A 15,211-nucleotide genomic window follows, 5' to 3' on the forward strand; every position below is an offset into this window, starting at 1 on the left:
AATCTGGAAGGAACACAGAGACTAAATAGACATGGGGTAATCAGACACAGGTGAGACTAATTAGACAGGTGAGGACAATCAAGGTAATCACGACAGGAGGGAAACAGAGAGCAAAGAACACAAGACCAGAACACTGAGGACAACTACAAAATAAAACCTGACACCGAAAACACAACCTAAACCATAAAAATGTACATTTAGGAAGTGTATGTGATTGGACAAGAGGCATTCCAGGAGTGTTGATAAACTAAAAACATTGGCAGGACTTGACTCTATAGTATCAGCCAGATGGTCTTTTAATCATCATCAGATTTTTTTTTTTTTGTCTGGATTGATTAAACTGGTGATTACAGAAATAGTGTTGTCGCTGATGGCCTTGTTTGCTTTTGTCAGTCATAAAAAGACATCAGTATTGATTTCCGTCTCTTTCACAATCATTTAAGATGATTACAGAAGTTTTTAGTAGTAATTACTCCAGTTGCAAGAATTTCTAAACATTGTACATTACTTTAGCATACATTTAAATACAAAACTTCTTCTGATCATACTATGACTGCTTGGCTCATCATCTGTCCTCTATTTATCTTCTATCTAGAAAATGACTATACTGGTCAAGTAAGCATGTGCAACATTTTGTGTCTCCTATTTGCTTTTTGAAAAAGCTCACAAGCTTCGAGCATTATCTGGCTTGATGTCATGTGTCAAGCCGTGTCAGGTAGAACCGCCCTTACATCCCATCTCGTTGTGAGCACAACTTCTCAGTCTGTTGAAAGAAGGTCAAGTTGTTCTGAAAATGACAAATGTTCTACTTCTGAAAGAACTGGAATAATACGTGAAGTCCTCCAAAATGTCAACCATTCACAGCCCGAATGGGAGTCCTGACCATTTGGTGGCTGTAACAGATGCAGCTTAGGAAACTGTTCAACCCTGTAAAGATTGCTCGTCCACCCTCTTTAAAACCATCCTGTCTTGACTTTCCCTGTAAACAAGGACAATTACTAAGCTAATGAGTTGAGGAAAAACTGCTTGAGTGATTGATACTCTCTATGGAGAAATTAATTTGATATTAATAGAGCACTTGGCAAGATAAATAGATAGTGGTGTGTGAGTCCTCTCCTTGATTGATAATGGATAGATTGATGGCTGTCTTAATGCAGGATGTTCCTTAGACTTAAATGAGATGGCCTTGATGAGCAGAGACTTGCACAAGGATAGGACAAAGTTATCAGGTAATTGCAACATAAGATTACTCCATATTATTCCATATTGGTTTGTTAAGGTGCAATATCGCAAGTTAAGGAAGTTGTGAGAGGTTGAAGATGCCTCTAACGTCGAAATAACTTTAATAAACATATCACATAAAGGATGATTAGATTTTCAGGAGATGTGTTATTTATAGTCTTGCATGAATTGCAAAAAATGTTATTGAAAAATGTAGCATTACATTTCTGTAGATGTGATTTACTGATGTCAAATGATGCGTGTGATGTTGGTCAGCCATAGTTGTAAACTCATTCAGCTGCTCCTATAAAATTGTGTTTGCCTTCAGTTTCACAGGCTGCATCTTAAACGACCATCACTCCCACAGTTCCCGATGACTCCTAAGAGCCCCTTCAATACACACTCTCTAACCTTCATCTGGATGGAGCATTTTGTTTAATGATGCACTAACAGTCTGATTGTTTCAGCAGGCGGAAGACGTGCAACATACACATGCATTAACACCCTGTTACATGGGTCACTGCTGCAGAACAAAGTGCAAGAAGTTACCCAGTTCTTAGTCCGTTTATCTGTATAGGAGAGAGACTGTGTGTGTGTGTGTGTGTGTGTGTGTGTGTGTGTGTGTGTGTGTGTGTGTGTGTGTGTAGGTGTATGTGTGTTATGTTGCTGCCCTGGATGAAGTGATTACACAGCTCTTTCTCACACCTGACCAGTCCAATCTTTCCTCAATAATCAAAGTGACAGTAAGCAACAAGACATATCTCACCCACCGGCTAACTTCAGAAGGGGTATTGACCTACACATCAAATCATACGCTCCTGCCTTATGAAAAAGAGGGGGGGGGGGCACTGAATGATTGACAGTCCTACTTAAGTAACCATTAAGTGACAACAAAGTAACCGTTAAGTATCCATTAAGTAACCATTAATTAACCATTAAGTAACCATGAAGTAACAACTAACTAACCACTAAGTAACTTTCCATTAAGTTAACCATTAGTTCCTGGTTTTACAAGCACTATTGATTGATCACCATCTACCCATTAACTAATAGGTTAACTATGCAACAATTTGGGAGTGGTCTATCCAGCATTATTATCCGTTAAATAATCATGACCTACTGTAGAACATGTGATGAAGAAGTTCTAACTAGCGACCCATTACTTACGTGCTTAGTAACCCATTCATTGTCCATTAACTATGCACAATGTGTGTTCCTTATTGTTAAGTGTTAGCAATATTTCACTCACTTCAAATTCCGCCACTGAGCTTAATCAATATTTGGTGTTATTTAGCAACTTTTTTTTTGATAGAAGAGAGATGTATTTGATGTGCAGCTTTTAAGAGTAAGTAGCCTTTTTAAATCAGTCACTGTGACAAGCTGCTGCGAAAACAGTTGTTTTCATCTCGTGCCTTGTCTCCATTCAACTTTAATGAAAAAAAAAGGAAATATTCCCGAGCCTGCACAGAAAGATCAGCAGTCCCTCTGCGCCACAGTCATTAAGTAACCGTTAAGTAACCATTAAGTAACCATTAATTAACAACTAAGTAACCCCTCAGTATCCATTAATTAACCATTAAGTAACAATTAATTAACCATTACGTAACCATCGAGTAACCATTAAGTAACCATTGAGTAACCATTAAGTAACCTTTAATCAACCATTAATTAATATTAAGTAACCAATATTTAACTATTAAGTAAACATAAAGTAACAAATAAGTAACCCCTAAGTATCCATTAAGTAACCATTAATTAACCATCAATTAACCATTAAATAAACATGTTGCATCCCTCGGGTTTCTGCCTCTTCGTGTATATTTATCTCTTTTAGGTAAAATACCCTGTCGGAAGGAAAATGTCCTGTAAATCCTCCAAGCAATGACTTCCTGCATCTACAGCACTCTTTTCTCTGCTACTGTAACAGTAGCTCACAGCTGAGAACACCTGGTTGTATAACTGTGTATTTTTATTAACAAGCCTGTGTCACCAAACTTTTAACAAATGGCCTCCGGCACCCTGACGCCCCAAAAAACCCAGCTCGGAAATTAGGCATCTGCATCATAAATCTTGGAAAGTTACAATAATTTGCAATTCACTCCCTCATCAAAGGCAATATTACCCTAATTTATTATCTCCCCGCACGAGAGGCCGCAGAGATAAGAGTTTATCAGGAGGGGGATTGATTTTCATTAACTGATTGTAATAAAGATGAACTGCCTGCCGTGCTCGCTGACCAAGAGCCACACTTTATTGTAATTGGGACAATTTATATCATGAACCAGTGGCTCTACTTTTTCACCGCACCCCCTCCCATCCTCTTTTTTATATCTGTCACTTGCTCTTCAAAACGCTAGTCTCAGCTGTGCTGCTTCTGATGCTACAGTAGCTTCTGCCGTGTGAGGGGGATCGAGGTGTGTGTGTGAGGAGAGGAAAGTGTCAGCAGATGTTGAATCAGATTTCAGCTAACTTCAGCATCAAAGAAATGCTGAAGTTACTGTCCCTAAACTGTACTCTTTCTATACACCATCCTGATTTTAATGTACTCCTTCTGCTTGTCAAACTGCTTTACATTATTATGGGAAGATTTCTTCCTACTGTCTGTGAGGAGAGCAGCATTAGGTGACCCAAAGCCACTAAAGTATTTGGTGTCCACATTGATATATTCCCTTCATCCTACATACGGAGCCCTTCACAACGTATGAAATGGGTACTTTCTGTCTTGAAACATTTTCTGATTCACAGCAGACTCCAGTTGTGTAAAAGTGACTGAAAAGTGACCCTTAATGTCTAAATGTTTTGTAAACCTGTGAATATGCAGCATTAACACAGTTCTCTGGTACTCCATTGTCCACAGTACAATGACTTGACAGACACCAGGCACCAGCAGGCTCCTTAAGATGTCCAGTGCAACAGCTCCCCCTGTCTTTGGAAATTGGTACATCACTCTATTTAATATAACTGGCAGAAACGAAACACCCAGTTTGAATTTTTATTGTAAAATTGGAAAAAAAGGAGAGAAAGAGAGAAAAGCCCCAATAAGCAATTCTTTTTGATACATATCTTTATCTTACCATAACCATGAAATAAAATCAAAACAGAAAAGGTGGATAAATTAATAAATAAATAAATAAATTAAATAGATAAATAAATTAAATAGATAAATAAACATCAAGTTACATACTTGACCAAATAAATAATTATAAAATTATTAAATCATCAATCATTTATATGACATAATCTAAGCAGCAAGTATTAAGAAATTTCAACAGGGGAAAAATGTTTGGTTTCTCAGGCTAATACAGAACACATTGTTTTTTAAAAGTTTATTTTTTTATAAAAAGATACTGCTTTCCCTGTCAGTTAATCCATGCTGTACTGATGCTGCCACAAAAAAAACAAGTGGCGTTCTTCTTTAAACCAAAGAAAAAAACAATACAACCTGTAAACTGCATTTTCTCCTCCAGGTTCTAAAGATTAGTACTGAGATTCCTCTTTTTGCGCCCTGTGTGTCAGTAAAGTCTTCTTCACAGACTCCATACTGCTTTTTATATGTTTTTGTTTGCTTTGTGCTGAGAAACCAGAAAGATAACATCTTTATAAAGCGACCCCTGCCCCCCTCTCCCGCCCCCTCCCCTATTTCAAACCCTAACCTCTACGTACCCAAAGAAAGGTCCTGTGCTGATTTTTCCATAATATACAGTTTTCATATTTATAATAAGCTACTATCCTTAGCATTCAAACCATAGTTAAAGAATCATACTGTTAATACGAATAGTACCATAATCTTTAACCCCCAGCCCCTATTGAGCATGCTCGGAGATTGAAAGGGCACCATGGTAGGATGACAAAAATAAATACAAAACATGATAAAAGAGATGTTAGAGTAAAAACAATGTAGTAGATACTAGTTAGAGAAACACTATTGGAGTCCCTACCGTCTTTTTTTTTTTTTTCAAACAACATTTCCACTTCCAGTTGTTAACTTAATTTAGTTCTTGGATTTCAGTCATTTCATTACTCGTCATCCTTTTTTCTGAACTTTACAGTAGATATGCATTTTCAGGCTTATATACAAACTGTTTCCACCCCCAAACCTTCCCTGATTTTAATTGTGTTCGATCAAATTTCTTTTCTTTTTTTTCTTGGCAGTGAAATTAATTCAGCATCTTCTCAAACTCATTACAGTTCAGCCACAGCTGGCATCTTTAATTTGCATTGCCCAAGCTGTTGTGAAGGCCAAATTTAATTTGATTTTAATAATTTAAGAAACTCTCCAGTGGAAATCCCATAAGAAAAGATTTTTGAGTGGGTTTATAAGGCCCCTTATGGCCTGGGGAAAAGAGGGCGTATATCACCGCTTCCTAAAGCCGCTGGGCCCTGACAGCAAAGTGGAAACTAACAGTAACTCACCAAGACGGGAAACGAAGCTGTCTGCTGGCAAAATATATATGAAATCTAACCTTTTCACAGGAAAACCCTATGCTATATCATTACAGCCTGAAATGACCCGTCTCCAAGAGAACTATGCCACATCACAAAATCAATTATTTCTTTCACCTATCAACATTTCCTTTTTTTTTTTTAACAAACTATGTTCAAACTTTTAAAGAATCTGGCACATTTTCTGATGAGGAGATACAGTGGATATGTTTGCATGATTTGGCAATTTCTAACGAGAGAAGGCATTTGAAAGACTTTCTTAAAACAGCATTTAAGTATTTCAGAGCGTTATGAAAGTAATATTTGTTATCAGTGTCCTGGAAATAACACATCCTTTTCTCCTAATACTGGGCCTGTGAGTCAGGAACGTACACGGAAGGAGTTTTAAAAAAAGAAGTAGTTCTGTTGATCACTTTAGTTGTACCAGACTACAGAGGCAAAGTAGTTGTTTTCTATAGACTAGAATCAAGCCAAAGAGACAGAGCGATGATCAGAGTGCTGAGGTTTCACGCAGTCCTGAGAGGCAAGGTGCTTCAGAGCAAACAAGTTCATAAATGGCATGACAAAATATCTAATGAAAGGAAAGAAGTGGATGTTAGTTTAACAAATATGAGCAAAATAATAAAGAAAAAATAAATAAAGTGATTCAGTAAACGCATATAACTCATGAGAAAACAGGTTTCATCTTGGACGAGCTGTCTATGTTTGTCTCAGTGGACGCATAGCCACAGAGGATGCTAGATTAGTTAATTTATCATATCAGATACGGCGTGATGTGTCATGACCACACTGTACAGGAGCCGTGTGTGACCGCCGCTAATGGTGAGCTGTCGTCTCGTTGAAGCAGCAGCAGCTGCAGCGGCTACACTTACAGGCCTGCTGCTGTCTAATTGATGGATCATTTTGCTCTTAATTTGACCTCCTACGGCTGCTAATGCCAGGCTGTTCATCACCGTGTACAAGCTCTTACTGTGCCAAAAAAACCCTATGAAGTACATAAATAAATAAAAGAATCTAAAACTGCTCTCGTCTCTAGAACTATTCATAAAGTTGCTGTCACCTCAATGTAAAGCTCGCAACTTTTTCTGACCTGCACATTTGATCATACAAAATTCGCCGCATCTGTTAAATTTTGGTCGTCAGATTTGGATTTTGAAATCTGAGACTGTATGAAAGGGAGACGAGGAAGACTCCGATCCAACCGCTGGGAGAAAAATGGACTCTGTCACTCAGTCAATCCGTTCAAAATGCCAATATGTAATTGATTGCGCATCTCTTGCCCTGTGGCTGTGTTCCCAATCTAATCAATATTATCATTACCCTAATTATGCTGTGGGTTAGCTCTTGGCCCACTAGAACTGATGGTCCCTATTAAGAGAGAGATATGCTGGCATTTGGAGGTGAAGTTCGGAGGAGGAGGAAGAGGTGGGAGACTGAGCGCGCCTGAAGAGAGCAGCTGGAGGAGCCTGTCAGTGCAAGAGGGCACGACCTGGATGGGACCACTGTGACACACGGATGGAAATTTTTACAACTGATGTCAGGCTCATTTGTATATTTTATTAAGCGGTTCCTGATGCTGCTCATCCGGGTGGCACTCTCATCACACTGCTTTATGGTCAGAGTATCTGTAACACCAAGGTGCAATGATGATATGGAGTTGGTCTTGCTTCAATTATTATATTCCAATGTGCTATCCGAGACACAAGACAGCATAGCATAAAGCTAAAATCACTGCAGATCAGTGATGTACTGTTAAAAAGGCTGTTACAGGATCACTTTTGGCACTATGAGACTGTTTTCTTCTTCAACACAATAACAGCGATAGATCACACCTCCGAGATGAAACGCTGAATTTCACACAAAAAAGTAACTCGAAAAAGAACACATCTGAACATGCCCAATTCAATGTCTAACCCACATATTCTACGCCACTAAATTGGTATAGCTTTTTTTGTATACATTTTTTTTCTGTTTTGTTTTAATATCCTCAAACCCAGTAGCTATAAATGTAAAAGAAAAACAAACAAGAAAAACCTTTCCTCTTTTTTTTCAACCTGAAGCTAGTATTTCTTCTTTAAGTTAACTTGTAATATTATTAGTAGTAGGTTGTAGTATTAGAATCATTAATACTATATATTACTGCTCAGAACAATAAAAATGTTTGGTCCTTTGGTCCCTTAGGGGTGAAAGATCTGCAGTTCTACTGTTGCTAATGGAAACCTCAGTGACCTCCAAGAGTCATAGTTCTGCGCTTGCTGAAAGGGACGGTGAGAGAATAAGAGAAAGAGGGAAAGAGAAAGAAAGTCTGTCAGTGGATGTGTAGAATAGCTTCTTTTTTTCCACTGTTTTTCTTGATCTTCAAGTTTTAACCCTCATTTGTCCAGTACAGTAAAAGCGACAAGCGCCTCTTTCCTTATATATATGTGTATATAATATGTATATAGAAATCTATTTGTTGTTGCTGCTTTTTTGTTTGTTAGTTTGTTGCTTAATTAACAATTCAAGTCTCAAGAAAAAAGTTCTGTTGTTCAGTCTCATCACTTCTTTTTTCAGTTTTTTTTTCTTCTTCTTCTCATCTTTCTTGCACTGTGCCATCTGTTACTGTTAAGTCCCCTGGTGAAGTGCCTCCTCCTCCTCCTCCTCCGCCTTTTTCGCGTCTTCTTTTTGCTGCCGTAACCTATATCTTCATAAGTAAATGCTGATATGTCTTCAAAAATTCCTTATGTGTTGATTTTTTTTTAAACATATTTCGCTTTCAAAGAAAAAAAGTTTAACTCCTCCGAGATATCTTCGAGTGTCCTCTAAAATCTGAAAAAGAGAAAGAAAGGGGCAATTTAAGATCTCACTGCTCATTAAACTGTCATTTCAAAAATCCATTTCTTCTAACTTTGAGTATTTCAATATGGCTCGATTAATTCAACGTAATGGTCTGGAGAAAGCTAAACCACACTGGCACACCAATCAATCTTTGTCAATCACAATGATGACAGATTTGCCTATAATTAAGACTCCTGCTGTGCCACATATACAATCTAACAGTATAGTTTCTATAGCAGACTCTCAACTTCAAAGCTTTACATTTACTGAACATGTTTTTTTAAAACATATACTAACAGATCAGAAAACTCTAAGCTTTCATTTGAATTGGAAAGGGGCCATCATGCAGGAGAAAATTAGCCTCCACTCTTTTCACCAGAAATTAACATGAATCAAATCTAAATCTAATCACAATGAAAGGTGTTGACGCTCCACCTGTGCTGCTGCAATGAATACTGAAGGTAGGCTTTGTCAGTAAGGGCGGCTGGCATCCTTCGGTCTCTTTAGCTGGACTTTCAACCTCTTCATTCCAATCTGAAAGCCATTCATGGCTTGAATAGCTGCCTGCGCACTACCGGGGTTGTCGAAGCTCACAAAGCCTGTGAAAAAATATAAAACACATAAGCTTACTCATCAAATAAGATGATTATAAATAAACAATCTTCCACATAAGAATTGTTGTAAAAAAAATATTTACAGATGATTTCTACTGCCAATATCCTAAAAGAAAGCCAGTAAAAAAAATAAAATAAAAAAAAAACAGTTTTGAAAAAAGTGAGAAATATAAACAGCTCTGAGGGTGTACACTGCTTTCTCATCATGGTCTGTCTTTCTGCTGAAGGAGTCTAGATGGTGCTGTTGAGGCAGGAAGCACATGAGCAGCTGGAAAGAGCTGTGTGCTCATGACAGCATGTGTGATTGTTGTTTTAAGACCAAAAGAAAATTTGGCTCAGAATAATGCTTTTGCCCAGTGCCTGTGTATGAACTCAGGGGTGTGTTTATTGTTGATTTTGACCAGCTGCTTGTTGTTGCAACGCTTAACATTCGTTTTTGCAACAGCTTCAATAATTCACCACTTTTGGACTCAAGATGCAACAAAAGTGGGGGGTGTTACTGTCATAAGACATCTCTGTTTTGATGTTGCATTGTGGCTGAAAGTTATTGTATCAAAGAGATGTAATACTAAGCTGTTTAGTGATTCTGCAGAGAGGCATTAAGAAGAGCAAGGCATATCAAGAAAAAAAAGGACAGGAAAGAGATGGTTGTGCTGGTTTAATAGGAGAAAACATTATGTCATGAAATTCTAATACAAAAACCGTGAAGGTTTGACATGAAAATACAGGAAAAAAAAAAACGTTATTTATCAGAATTTTTTCATACAGATTACATTTATTGACCAGGATGGCCAAACTGGGCCACCGACTTATGCAAGGGTAGCATGCAGTTTAATGTGGACACACATGGATGAGAGGTATTATTGAGCCTTTTCATCTGCACTCATCATAAGGATGTTAACTTATAAAATTTAGTTTTGTAAAATGTGTAACAATCCTGCACAAAAACATGTAAACCACAAAAACCTTTTGAAAGCCTATCTCTTTAAGGTTCTAAAAAGAGAGAGATAGATTTACTTACTTACTAACAAGAGGAAACTGCTACTCTACTGGAAAAAAAGCCAATATCAGTCACCGACATATAGTTGATTTTCTTTAACATGTGTCTACTCTGATTTCAGGGGAGGACACTCACTGGCTCCGCCCCTACAGGGAAACCTATGTTCTGTGTAAAATCAGATTCCAGGACACTATCACAGGATTATGCTCAAGCAAGTCCAGCTGTTTAAAAAAGGGTCATTTTTTATAATACCCTTTTTAAAACAGCTTGAAGACATCATGTGAAAGGCTAAATTACCTACAAAATTAGCAAATGTTACTGTGAAAATAGATCGACCAATTTAACAGTAACTATAGTTCATCGAAAGACGTCAAATCTGCTGCTGGCACATAAAACTCCTCGACGCAGCCCTCCACAGACCTATGCTGAACATCCTGTTTTCATCATGTGTAAAAATAAAGCCTTGAGGAGTCAGTGACCAGAAACTGCAGTGGAGTGTGTCTCCGCTTGATGCGCTCCCCTGTGTCTGTGGTGTCATTAGGAACAGTCGATGACCCGTGCAAAACAGCAGGAGCCTCTCCAGGTCCACAGTCACCTGGGAGAGATGTCTGTCGGCCTGCTTGGCTCCAGGTTTGGCCCATTAGGGTGAAGGCTGGACAGCATGAAGAAGGACTGAATGAAAGTCTGAAGAAAGTATACTGGCAGGGAAGGAGGTGTCCTCCTAACCCGCCATCAGGTTAACACATTCTAGCTAGGAGTGGAGAAAAGATGGAGAGGAGATGCAGGCTTACAGCTGTAAGCCTTGCTCTCTGTCCTGTCACACATTACTAGTGTGCTTTCTCTCTGTTTCCTTGTCTTTCTCACACCATCAATCTAGGTTTATCCCCTCTCTTCCATTCTAGATTAATTACACCAGTGTGCTCCCTCCTTCCCCAGGCCTAACATTATGTTGTAAATGCATAGTGTATAAGTCAATACTGCAAATAGCTCTTCTTTCATGAATTTATATGTTATTAAGTTCCCCCAGGGAGACAGGACTGGCGATCAATTTGGCCCAGGGTTCTGTGGTTCCCTGAAGTGAAAACAAATGCTGATCCATAATTGTCCTTTGCCCCCACCCCCACAATCCCTGCCTGCCTCCTCCAAGTTTTTATAAGCCCTCAGGCTTGTTGGTGTGTGGAGGCTGACGGAGCTAAATGGGACAGGAGGCAAAGAGGTGTGTGAATCAGCCTTAGCAGAGAGGCTATTGACAGATATTGGGGTTACAGAACGGTGATGTGGATGCTGATACAGCACCTGGAGGTTTGCAGGTCACACTGCTGCCAAACAGAAACAAGGACAGAGGATCTGATCGACTGCATCATGGCTAGTTTGGCTACAATGTATTCAGCACTTCTTTTTTTTTTTTTTTTTCTTACAGAGCTGACACAACACAAAACACAACAGTCATCAAGATGCAAATTCAGGTCAGTCAGTCAGGGGTAAGATCATTCAATCATCTGTGTCTGTTTCTGTCAAACATCATCAAAATCTACAGCACCTCAGAGGAAACATATCAGATGTCCATTGTCTGCTGTGCAGTGTGAATAAAAACCCTTTTATAATTATGGAAATGTAACTTATATGTTGACGCTTCACACATTAGCTGTGAGTTTTTTACACCTACACCTTTGAGAACACTATGAGAGACCAGACCGTATTTGCTCACTTCGCGTTGTTTATTTAATGTATTTTTTTTAAATATGTGCTGATTTGGCAAGTATTTCTTGTACTACTTTCTACAACAAATCATTATTTATCATACACATGTATGATAATGGCTGAAAAAGAAACCTATTATAAGCAAAAACAAATCTACCCAAAGTTTCTCTCTACAATAGTTCAGGGAAAATCCACAAAAAGTGGTGAAAAGCTGTGTGAGTCACTAACCGAAGCACTTGCTCTGGTTGGTTGCTCGGTCCATGAAAACCTTAGAGGAGATCACAGTGCCGAAGGGCAGAAACATCTGCATGAGTTCGTTGTCTCCAAACTCCTGTGGCAGGTGGTAGATGAACAGGTTACAGCCCTCTGGACCTGCAAACACAAAGAGGGGGAGAGAGAGAGAGAGAGAGAGAGAGAGAGAGATGGGGAGAAAACGTGTTTGCTGGTTGAGGGATAGAGACAAAAATCTTTGAAAATGTTCAATCTTTGCAGTCTTTTATCAAATTAAGATAAGTGGACATAGATTGTCAGGACGTTATCAGCAAATGAACGTAGCTGTTCTTAAACACAATCAAATTGAAAAATGTGTTCTGTCATTTAAAATGTATTTATAGAATTAATTAACATTTCAAATGTGATAAAAAAGGATTTAATCTACAGGATGGATCACATTCTCTAACTAGCAACAAAATGACAAGATCAGTGGGCTAATAGAAAAATCAAATAAATCAAATGGAGGGATATATATATATATATATATATATATATACCTAAATCCAGCCTGCATTCATTTTCATTGTTAGTTATCTTTACTTTTTTTCTTTGTATTATTTATGTCTGGGATCAGTGCCACTCTTCCTGCAGCCAGGGATTTAATTATACAAGCTTATGAAAAGCATGGGACTATGATTATGATAATGACATTATCTGTTTTGAAGATATGGAGTGTGATAGCCATTAGAACATGGTCCTATCTTCCTCATGCTTTATGTATTTATTACCTGAGACGAGATGTAAACTGTCTTTTCTCAGCCGTTCTACTCTATTTATCTATCACAGACAATGAAATGTGTGCATTATCAGAGTCATTTTCTGCTCTAGCCCTTGCATGCTTTATATATGTGTATCACACAGACTGAGGTGTTGCAGAGCGAGCGTAATACTGGCCCCGAATGCTTGTCTTTTTTATGTGTCTATTACATAGGATGAGATGTGTGAAGTATAAAAGTAATAATGTTCTCTCACCCTCACCTTCTCTCTGCTGCTGCTGCTGGATGACCTGGGGTGGTTGGGGCAGTGTCTGGCCAATGGGAGTCAGCGTGGTGGCTGGATAGATTGCTGCAGGTGGAGATACAGGGGGGAGGAAGGAGAGAGAAAGAGTGTAAAAGAGAGAGAGGGGGAGTGTTAAAACAAGGATCCCACAGAGAATGGTGTCAAGGATGCTTAAGGTCGATCACACAGGCATAACATGTGTAATCAAAGGCTGTCTGATGTTCTGTTCTAAGGCACTGTACACCACAGTCTGAATACATACAGCCACACACTCGTGCTGTAGTTACCCTGCAGTAATTGTCCCATCGCTGCTACATTTACGGCAGATTGTAAAACCTCAGAATGGCAAACAAAGTTTTCTAGTCTCACACCTGTGTATTGCTGTACTCCGGTGAAGGCTTGCTGTAGGGTGTCAGCAGCCGTGGGGCTCTGGGTTGAGTAGGGAGGCAGGCCGTTGGTGTAGACAGTCTCCACAGCAGGATGTCCGTTGGGCTGATGATGGATGCCGGCGAATCCGTTGACGATGGGTGTGACGATGCTGGGAACGGCGGAGGTGTTGATGTTGGCTGGTGGAGAACTAAGGCCTGCGGGGAAAGATGTTAAACATTACTGGATCATGGAGCACTCTACAATATAAAACAAAGCAGTTGTAATACATTAAGACGTGGATTAGTGCAATCAAAGACATGCTTTTATTTATGCTTTAAAAGGAAGCAAACACGAGCACACAACCCACAACTATAAATCTGCACACACTTGAACAAACACACAGCTCGTGAACGAGAGCTACACTCAATCTCCTTACTAATGCAAGGACACGGGTGCAACGTGAGTCTGTCACATATCCGCCATTTGTCGTGACACATCCTGCAGAATAGCTGGGAAGTCAACCTGTGAAAAATGAGCCTGTCCATAGTGTTTGTGTGATACCCCGCTGGCTCCTACTGCTCAAGATGATGAAACCACTATGCAACTTCAGAGAGAGAGAGAGGGGGGGGGATCCGGACCAAATAGAAGGAGATTACAGAGGGAGATGTGCTTGAATGAGCAGGTGGTAAAATCAAAAAGATGCCTCAAACTTTATACATCATAAAAAAAAGGAAAAATAACAACTGTTGGCAGGTTGACAAATGGGTGGTTCATGACATATATGGTACACACGGCTGAAAGGCAGCTGCAGGATGGTTCATGAGCAGAATTGAAATTGGCTGCTCCCTGTCCTCTCTCATTCAATGCATTTTAAAAGGACCCTCCTTTGGAAAGTGTTTCCAATTATGCCGGGAACATCAAAGTACCCATTTTGAGCAGAATCTCACTGTGTGATGGTCTCTCTAAAAGAGCTGCTCTGTGGCAAAGCATCCAAGCTCGTTGAAGTACGGCTCCCCTGAGGACCACCTCTCAATCTGGAAACCCTAGTCCTGATTCGACAGAAAGCCCAGGTTGTCACGGAAACCCTCCAGCATGCCATATCCTAGCAATCTGGTGCCTGAGTGAAGAACCCCCAGTGAGAAGTGGTTGAGATAGGGTAAACAATCACATTGAGTATACACACACAAAATGCGCTGAGATTTATGCTAATGAAACAGTAAATATGCCGTAAATCACATGCAGAAACCTCCCACCATCAAGTAATATATATCCAAGAATCCATATGGAATTTCTGATCTTCTCTTTCACCTATGTTTTTTCTTCCTCTTTCATCTCCTTCTACACTCTCTCTTCTCTCCCCGCTTTCAGCATTTAAGCCACAAGACGCAGACAGTCTGGCAAGCAACTGCAGTGACCAGGGGAATTGTCAGGGTCCAGGGAGAGCTGTTGTGTCTTTTGCACTTTTTTTTTTTTGTGTAGCCTCCCCACGATTGCTTGTTTCCTGCAGAGCTGTGATGAATTAGACTGCAGATTCAGCCCATTCTCCTACCAGGACCCAGGAGACTGCCGCTCCTATTCTGAGGGCTAGAGACAGCTAGTCTGCTCGGGCCACACGCACTCTACTGTACCGCCAGATAATGCACCCTCTCCATCATCAGGCAAATTCATTTTCCAAGGCTTAGCAGTGCCGTGGGAGCTCGCTTCTATGTATGTGTAGCAATTGTAGTGGTAGTAGGAGTAGCAGCGATGGTAGTAGGTGGTACTGTGGACCCCC

At 39.6% G+C, this 15,211-nt stretch overlaps 1 protein-coding gene across 7 annotated transcripts in view; it reads right to left on the reverse strand.

The window, feature by feature from the left end:
- Window positions 1-3,998: 3,998 nt before the first annotated feature.
- The window catches only part of celf5a (cugbp, Elav-like family member 5a), a 176,047-nt gene continuing 164,834 nt past the window's right edge, over window positions 3,999-15,211 (reverse strand). For 4 of the 7 annotated variants that reach the window (XM_079349918.1, XM_079349915.1, XM_079349920.1 and 1 more), the window contains 5 exons: window positions 13,440-13,652; window positions 13,042-13,134; window positions 12,025-12,168; window positions 8,917-9,080; window positions 4,000-8,472 (listed from right to left, as the gene is read on the reverse strand). In XM_079349918.1, coding sequence (XP_079206044.1) covers window positions 8,953-9,080; window positions 12,025-12,168; window positions 13,042-13,134; window positions 13,440-13,652 — 578 coding nt within the window. In that variant the 3' untranslated portion in view covers window positions 4,000-8,472; window positions 8,917-8,952. Of the gene's footprint in view, window positions 8,473-8,916; window positions 9,081-12,024; window positions 12,169-13,041; window positions 13,135-13,439; window positions 13,653-15,211 lie in introns of all 7 variants that reach the window. The other 3 variants (XM_079349921.1, XM_079349917.1, XM_079349916.1) reach the window with 2 other exon arrangements.

Source organism: Symphodus melops (genome assembly GCF_947650265.1).
Source record: "Symphodus melops genome assembly, chromosome: 8".
NCBI classification, from domain to species: domain Eukaryota; kingdom Metazoa; phylum Chordata; class Actinopteri; order Labriformes; family Labridae; genus Symphodus; species Symphodus melops.